Here is a 9,042-nt window from a genome sequence, read left to right as displayed (position 1 = left end):
GCACGACCAGAGGCGATCAAACAATGACTTGTCAGCGAAGTATGAAAGCCATTACCAGCAAACTCAGCTGCGCTGGTCATTGCCGTCTTCGTGGATGGGGAGCACGAGACGGGCCATATTAATGGCTAGAGACGTTGTCAGATATGGCCACTGTCGCGCCCTCAATGGCGCTCGTACATCCAACCTATTCCCTTCAATGCATAGCTCCTTTTCCAGCCCCCCCCAGTTGACAGCCCACTGATAGTGCTGGATTTACGCACCAATTTGTCAGCTCCCGCCTGCAATGCGCAGCTATCTACCCCTCTCCCCCCCAAACCAACGGTGAACGAAACTGTGGCAGCTACAACCACTGTACGACGAGTACGCGGTTATTACAGCTGGCAATGATGATGATGATGATGATGATGATGATAATGGTGATGATAATGTCTTCTCTAGACTTCCCTCACACCAGCATGTTACCATTGTTACATCATCGGACAATTCCTAGGGAATTAACCGCAACCATAAGTAGTGTGTTATGTCTGCGGACTGACCTCGCTGACATTGGGGTGTTCACCTTACAGACTATTCTTGGCTGGTTCTACGATCACCAGGCGCCATATCCGGACCGTTGTGTCCATGCTTGTGTTGTCCTACCTAAACTGCGAAATAAATCAGTGGCAACCTTGTCCCCGAGATCTGTTAAGGTCAATCATCAGCGAGGGTCCCCCATTCGTGTTTGGGTGTCATTAGCTCCCAGTCTTGGTTAATGCCCTACAAATATGTGCTGCACGATGGGCTTATTGGCACAGCTTTTGGTCACGTTCTTATCTTTTCACTTTCACATTCTTTTGACCCCAGTCTCGACATGTCACCTATCCGGGCAACTAGCACGTGGCCAGCGTGACTGCCATTCGCCTACCTACCAGATGCGTGACCATACTGCATGACTGGAAGTTTTTCCCCCTTGCTTGTGCAATCCTGCGTGGACCCCAGAGGGAAGTAGAAATGGGCTGCGAAAAAACAGTGCAATACAGCACTACTCGGTGCAGTACACTACAGTATACCATAGCAGCAATATGCGCGACATGTGTCCTACCTAAAGCCTCTTGAGCATGACTTCCCGTCGGTTTCTTATTTTGTCGACCTTCAATGCGATCGAGTGAATTGTATTCTGCGATTAGCTCAGAAAGATCAAACACAGCGGGGATGAATCCCTGCTTATGATCCCGATGCATCATCTGTTGCCTGTCCACAGCCACAACCCACTCATCTTTCTACCCTTGAAGCTGATCATGGTGATTCTGTTTCTCATCACGGGAGCGATCGATTACTGGTTCGGATCGAAGTGAAAACCTCTCGGTTGATCATGTGTGCAGTTAGCTGGTAAATGTTGAGCCATATAACTCTGTTGATGACCCTAGTCCAGTCTACGCATTCCGCTCAACAAACTTCGAGATCCAGCTTTTTCAAATAAATCCCTATACACAGAATTCTCAAGCTATGCGAACCCTGTAGTATTATAGGAATATCATTTTGTCACTCACTCTAGCATGTACCTTACGGATCTCACAGATTTCGAGAATGAAATCGAAAACCGTTGCAGAAATGTTGGTTTCTGGTAAAGCAGTCTACCGCAGGTTCTGTCCTGGTGCAGGAAAAATCAATCACTTGTTCTTCAGGTTCAAAGTTCACAGCCACAACCAAAACATCCAGAGACCTTTGATTTCAATTGTTTGTACGACATATTTGAATTCAATTGGTCTGGCTTACGTGCAGGAATGAAAGAGGGAAAGCCCTTCGTCGTGGAGTTGTTTGTTAGAGAACACAATTGCAAACTAATGGACAGAAAAGTAAACCTCTCATATGCACTTTTTTAAAAAAAAACCTAAATATCCGTCTTCTTCCTGAACATCCTTGGATATTCGTTGATTATCACGCAATTGTAAACGAATGCTGCAGAATAATTCCATACATTCCGTAATTAACCCCACCTTCCATTAGACGCGAAGCGGAATTTCGAGAAGACAACATACTACTCGCATGTCTCATCAGTAGCGTCCGCCGCCATACATCTTTCCCCGTTAGAGGTCGCTTGCATGCCACCGGTTTCCATCTACCTCCGTTAGGTCGACCCAAGCAGTTGGTCTATTCGGCAACTCTTCTGATTTATTATGCCACCGAAGCTGAGTCCCATTTACTCTTTTCGATTCCCAAACCTCTTGAATTGTACAGACGTTCCCGCGACGGTTGGTGTAATCTATTCAATCCTATTTTGGGGTCTTCTTTTATAGCTGTCAATAGTTGGGAAGAATTGCCTGACGCATGTGCTTGACAAAGCACAGAACCTCAGTTAAAACGCGCCATGTAATGTGTGTGTGTGTGGGGACCGCGTCCTGTGAACCCGAACTTCTTGCACTCGAATCCCGGCTGCATGTATCCGATCTGATTCAGTCACATCTAAACGCCCTTCAAAGACCGACTTCCACTTCAGTACTATCGCTCGTAGAAACACAAAACCCACTACTTTTCACTGAACAAGTAGTCCGTCAGACTAGTTAGCACTTGAGAACAAATGTTTGGCTGTCCACTGGTTGTCGACGCATTCGCCAGACCAAATATCAAATAACTTGAGAACTGTAGAAATCAAATTATTTGTTTTCTTACTCAATAGACAAATTGTTCTGATTTGTGGCCGAAACTGAGGATACCAGATGAGTGTCCTGATTGATTGCGTGGGCGAAAACCAATTCCTAACACTGTTCACCCCTTCTTTCTAGCGAGAACACCTCACTCCGGGAGTCCGTAGCACATTTGACTCAGGTTCGTTCCAGACTTCAGTCCGAGCTAGCATGCACAGACCAGTTGTTGAACAACGCCCGGTCAGAAGTAGATGAACTGAAGGAGAAGGTGACGAGTTTGTCAAGCAAGAAAGAGGTGAGTCTCAAAGGAAGTGGTCCCATTGTTCATTTCTGCGAAGAACCTGGACTGTGATGTCTTCGAAGGTCAGACCTACGACATGATAATACATATGAGTTTAGAGGGAAGAAACCTTAATTTCATTTTCTAACACACCCGTTGAGTTTGCTGACGTAACTCGTAAAGGGCACCGAAATAACCCCTGGGATTTGTGATCGTTATCGCAATAGTGATGGTTATTCTCCGACTGTCGAGCTGAGTTGACGCGTGAATGTGTGTCCTCTCAATGCACGTAGAATCATTAGTAAACTTGTGGGTGGGGGTGGAAATTCAAACCCAACCAAAGTTCATAGAATCCCTCTTCCTTGCACTACTATCGCAGCACCAACTCATCCACACAGACGGACGAGAAGTGCAAGCGATGATCATGTAAACCGAACCTGAAGAATTAGGTCCTGAGCTGGACCCAAATCCATGTAGGTTTCCTCATCGACTTAACACTTGCTCACCCATCCTAACACACAAAACCCCTTGTGCGACACCTAACAGAGGTTTGGCTTGACTTAGCTGATTAGTTCTCCTTCCACCTTAAATCTCGACCAACTTCGTAACCTAGTCACTTGGCCCGACGAACCTTTTGTTCCAAAAGCGAAACGCTACCCAACAACAAATCTGCCGATTATTACCAAACTTTTCCGAAAAGTGGTCATTATGTTTTCTTATCGGGCATCCAATCGCCTTCAAATCAGCGAATTTTAATTAGCTTCCGCAATCAAATGCCCACTGAAGGATTTTTGGACATTCGTTGAATTGTGATCTACTGTCAGTTAACTGTTTTGCTCCTTCCGATAGCTCTGACTATCTCTTTTTGGAAAGATCCGAGTTTAAACTGTTTCTGTGTTGTTACCGTGGCAACACACATACCGTGATGAGTTCATCTAGGGCTGCTCACTTCTACTGGAAGTTGAATGGGGTACTTTACTATTATTATGTATTATATTATATTACGTTATATTATAACACTGTATTATATATTATATATTATCATATATCTATTCACCATTGAATATATTATTTATTATCGCTTACTTGTTTAATAATATTATGGTGTATTATATTACTATATTATTAAATTGTTATGCTATTACCGCTTATAAATGCCCATACCGGGTTTTTCGAATTTTCCTCTGTACAGCTGAACACCAAAGGCAAGTCTCACTAATAGATTTAAGATTAAAACGTTACTGCTGAAATTCCCTTTTCATCTACTACGGTTCCTAGGCCTTAAGGGCCATCTCTCATTCAGAGGCATAGCCATGTTGCTGCGATCTCAATATGGCTTTGTGGTGTGGCATTCCCGCCACCTGCAACCATCTCAGGCTAAGCATTGCGGAAATAAGTCAAAGTGGCTTGTTTCCGGTCAAAGGTCACTAGCGAACCGGACTTTCTATTTAGGACTTTTGGAAAGCCCATTAGGTCGCCAGTTTACCATTGTCCATGTGGTCGAATTTATGATCCCCCAACATTCATCCCCAGGATTCTAGTGGTGCAGCCACAATGCACAAAAAGCGATTCACGCGCGCCGAAATGTCACGTGTCCTTTCCGAACGGAATCAGTACAAAGAACGTTTGATGGAGTTGCAGGAGACTATCCGTTTCACAGAAACACTGAGAGCCGGTCAGAAAGGCCATCCGGAATTGCTCATTGGTCTGAGCGGGTCCGGGACTAAATTGACGAATGCTTCGGCAGCTTCAGGGAGTTCCACCACTTCTCAATCCGGACGTCTTCAGTCGTTACAGAACTTGTAAGTACCACATCATTGCTGGTGTCTTGTTGGCGTGTTTTTTTTCTGAATCTGAAACCGTTGTTATTCTCTAAATTCACTGTGATTTCTACGACAGGATTTCTAGGAGCCATGTACACTCTGGAACTTCTCTGTTTTCGATTCCTTTCATTAGTTGCGTTATTCCTGTCATGAATTATCGTTTGGCTCTTACCACACAATTCCTCCAATCCACACCGTCTTTCATGGCATTGTCACGTGATGATATTGATACACTGTCGTGACCAGTTGGGCTCCTCGGTCATCTTGTGCGTTGAACAAACAACTCTCAAGTTGATTTTGACCGGTATCTTTCACTTACCTGGAGCATTTCCCACCGATGGCGTTCCATTAAAATCCTCGGAAGTACAGCTATCGGGCGCGGAATTGCTAATTCGTTATGCTGTTCCCAGCTGAAGTAATCTAACAGTTCTTTCTACCCAGTTCTTTCGCACACTGCTATATCTGCTGGTTCGCCAATCTGTGGTATCTGACTGCTGACCCGCTTCAGTGCCTAGTGCCGAAGAAAAAAGACTGACAGAAGGGAACCCAACAGCTATGTTCCGAACAAGCGAGTGCGAGAGCGTGAGTACGTGCGAGTGCAAAAGTACGACGTTCTCAAGCTATTTATTGGAAGGACACTGTCTGAACTTATCCAGTGCTGACACACGCGGTTGGGCCTTGGTGCGGGGCTGCGTATTGCGGGGGCGTTGTGTGACGCCGACTCGCGCCGTCTGGGTTTGATACAAGGCTGTGAAGCGCTGCATAATGAGGGACGTTGTCTGTCTGGTCAACATCTAGCGGAGCTGAAAGTCTCAGTAGATTTCGGGCATTCAGTGGTCGCTTTCAGGAATCCGATCTTCCGGATACCCTTCACAGCACATCATGTACTGGCCACCTGTGTCGCTTGCGAATACTCCCCAGTGGATTGGATCCTAGGGTAGCCTAGCCCTATGAGGTTGTTCCTCCTTTCTAGGAGTTCACCGGTCAGACGCACAGGGATCGTAACCTTTTGGCTAGCGGTTTTTGAATGTGAAGTAGACGTGATTCTTTCCGGGTTCCGACCACAGTTTTGCGACGATGCGGCTAGATTTCATGCCCGTAATTTGGGTGTTATTGGTGCCAATTTTCCGCGTTTTCACTACACTTGTGCACCAAACCTGATCGAACTTCCGTAACCAAATCTGATCGGCTTGCGGGTTTATCTGGGGCGACTTACTGAAGAGAAGTTCTTTGGATTCTGGGTTGTCTGCGTTCTGTCGAGCAACAAAGACACTATTTTTGGCCATGGTCAAGTTACTTGAATAAAAGACCTTTCAGCTTTAACATCCTTTCGGCATCCAACTGCCATGCCACGCGAGCTGGGCTACTGCCAGGTTGCCCAATCCTGGACAGGGAAAGTCGAGAGCTGGAGGTCCAGTTCAAACCACGGACCTTCCGATCAGTAAATTGGTGCTCTAACCACTGAACCATCTCGCTGTAACACCCTTCCTATGCCTAACTGCCATGCCACCCCGAAGAAAGCATGGGGGTTGGTATACTGCTAGGTTACCCAAACCTAGACAGGGGAGGTCGAGAGTTCGGGTTCGAACCATGGACCTTCCTGTCAGTTGTCACCACTTGAGCCATCTCGCTTCCAAATAATCCAAACGATTCATCCCATACCCCTAGATAGGACTATGAAGTGTAGGTTGTTTTCACTCAGACTAGGCTGTCTCATCCTCCCGTTTATAATGAGCAATTTTTGTTGCTTCCATTTTTATCTACTATCGACAAGGGGAAGCACTTCAGTGAATTCCTCGTATTCGACTACCTCGCATACAGATTCAGATCGGTTCACTACCTGCTCCATTTACGTGTATGGTTACCATACTACTGATTATCAACCGTCCATGTTATAGCACATACCCGTCGCTTCCCATATTTCGACCATGGTGGGCGCAAACAGAAGTACCGGCCATGTAGGAAATATCTGTGCCCGTCCACTTTGGCACCGTTCTTTATAAGGCTGGAATTTCAACCACGTAGTCATGATGTCTGAATCAGTGTTTTAAAAAATGAGGTCACGAGTTATAGTCAAACAAAACCTTCCCCGTTCATCTGGCAAGTCCCAAAGGAGTAGAACAAGTTCCTGTTGCTCAAATTTGTGCTGGTGCCTTTCCTCAGAGCAGTCGGTTAAACTTAGGGGTTGACTGTCGATAATATACTTCAGCGTATTGTGCCGTGCAACAGGTCGTCTCATGATCCAGTTGAAGGGGTATCGATTTGGTTGAAGAACAGAAGATTTATTTGAGTTTTCATGTTAACATTCTATCGATCTGCTGCTGAGTGTCAGATTCCTCGTGTTCCTTTTTCGTGGTCACCCACGAAATAAGTTTAGTAGAAATTTTCGCAATATTCCCACGTGTTGAATCTCAATACAACTGACCGTTGGGGAGTTCCAACTAACCGCTTATAAGTATGGTCGTAATAAGAACCCCAAGCCCAGAGTTCTGTGATGATAAGTTAGGTTAGCTAGTTATGACATCCAAAAAGGCGAGTCTTTGCGTGTCCCACCCTGAAATTCAGTTATCTAGCTGTTCAAAATCATTCCAAAGTGAGCCTCGAAGTGAATCAGGGTAAGCAAGATACCGGACCAAGACAACCATCGAATCTTAGCTCCTGGAAATTCAGACGCCCCAAGGATTACTCGGACCGACTGCATTGCCCCAAATAAAATGAGGCGATAGGGTGCTCCGGTAAAACTGACCACCATAAAGATGGTTCGAACTCACTGAGGTTCCACGCTGTCCGATATGTTTCAGTCAATGTGGGGAAGTTGTCCTCCCCAAGAGACAGGAAAATTTACCACGGGGAGCGGTATACTCAGATCCGTTTGTGACCCGAGATAGCTCAGTGTGTAAGGTGCGTATTTGGTGACCAGAAGGTGCCTCGTTCGAACGAAACATAGGCTTGGTCAACTTATCGGAGCCCTCGTGTTTCTTCCAGATGGCATGGCATTGTAACAGCCGACTGACGATGACAAGGATCTGCTACTCGTTGTGGTAATGATGAAAATGTGGGCTGTACTGTCAGACAACGCAGTTGGCTGAACATCATAGGTAGTAGGGCAGGAGCTCCGTATTTTTGTTTCAAGCGTATTACCGAATTCCCTCTCCAATGCGTCACGACAAGAAACCACGCGCTTGTGTGCAACTAACGCCGTAGTACGAGATCAAGTAGTACATAGTTCACATCGAGTGCAGCGAACTTTCGAAATCAAATGCCAAAATCGGGCAGCACGGCTGGTTTTCAAGGCTCCATCGGTTCCTGGTCTCCGAATCGAGGATAGAAATCCCACCTTCCCTCGCGCGGTAAAATCTGCTAGTTTAAAGGTTTATTGGGACGAGAAATCAATCAAACCAGTTCGGATTCATGTCACGAATCGTTTTATCGGTGTTTTGTTGGCTCAGCGAGCGTTATCTGCCAGAAAGGCAGAAACCAAATGACCTGTCGTCACGTTCCTTTCCTATCTCATCTTGTGTTTTCTCCTCAATTGTTTTGATCACTGAGAACAGTACTCAACTGGTACTGTCCGAACAGATTCACCTCCACATGTCATTTATGAAACAGTTTGGATAAAGTCGCTTCTGATTTCCCATTCATCTTTGTAGACAGCGTCATTTCCTATCGCTGTCACACCCGTAAGCAGTGGAATACTCACTACTCAAATACGATGAGTAGCGTCATACCTGTCAGCTGCTCTATTCCCGTAAAACTCGTCCTCTTTTCCAGTCTTTGGATGCATGCACTTGTTCTCATTCCGTATTTTACGCAACCCCTCGTCTTCCTTGGCCGTCTCTCTCCGTTTTCATCTTTTTTTGTTTTCATTTCCTTGCAGATTCAAATCCCTATTTTCTGCCTAGAACTCCCCTAATCAGATTTTTTCCCGCTCACTTTCGCCCCCATCTGTGATCGACTCTTTTTTTGCACAGCCATTTTATGTGCACCTGTAAATTAGTTCCCTATTTAATGTGTTCGTGGACCGACGATCTCATTGATGTTCTCATCCGTTTGTCTTTTGTGGATATTATCTTACCCCACTATTTTTCTACACATTATCCGTTGTACTCTTTTTCGACAACTAACCTGTCTTTTTTCTGGTTAACAGCGACTGTTTCTCAGAGTGGTTCTGTAGCAGCTCAAATGTGATACTTTTTACTTTTTTGGCACACTGCATCAGTCACGTGGTGCAAACGGGGAATTCATATGAGAATCCCTTCAGCACCAATATATATATATATATATATATATATATATATATATATATATATATATA

General features: G+C 45.3%; 2 protein-coding genes across 2 annotated transcripts in view; one reads left to right on the top strand and one right to left on the bottom strand.

Annotated features, from left to right (window-relative positions):
* T265_11114 (hypothetical protein) overlaps nt 1-9,042 on the top strand; it is a gene marked incomplete at both ends in the record, with an annotated part of 62,317 nt that overhangs the window by 21,010 nt on the left and 32,265 nt on the right. Inside the window, 2 exons of the mRNA XM_009177680.1 lie at nt 2,763-2,919; nt 4,438-4,706. Of these exons, the coding sequence (XP_009175944.1) occupies nt 2,763-2,919; nt 4,438-4,706 (426 nt within the window). The remainder of the gene's footprint in view (nt 1-2,762; nt 2,920-4,437; nt 4,707-9,042) is intronic.
* Nucleotides 5,741-6,013, bottom strand: T265_11117 (hypothetical protein; the record flags this gene model as incomplete). The annotated part of the gene is made up of 1 exon (XM_009177683.1): nt 5,741-6,013. One exon carries the CDS (start codon nt 6,011-6,013, stop codon nt 5,741-5,743), a length of 273 nt encoding a protein of 90 aa, XP_009175947.1.

Source organism: Opisthorchis viverrini, assembly GCF_000715545.1.
Source record: "Opisthorchis viverrini unplaced genomic scaffold opera_v5_445, whole genome shotgun sequence".
Taxonomy (NCBI): domain Eukaryota; kingdom Metazoa; phylum Platyhelminthes; class Trematoda; order Opisthorchiida; family Opisthorchiidae; genus Opisthorchis; species Opisthorchis viverrini.
Note: the sequence above shows the minus strand (reverse complement) of the source record. Positions and strands in the feature narration are given on the sequence as shown.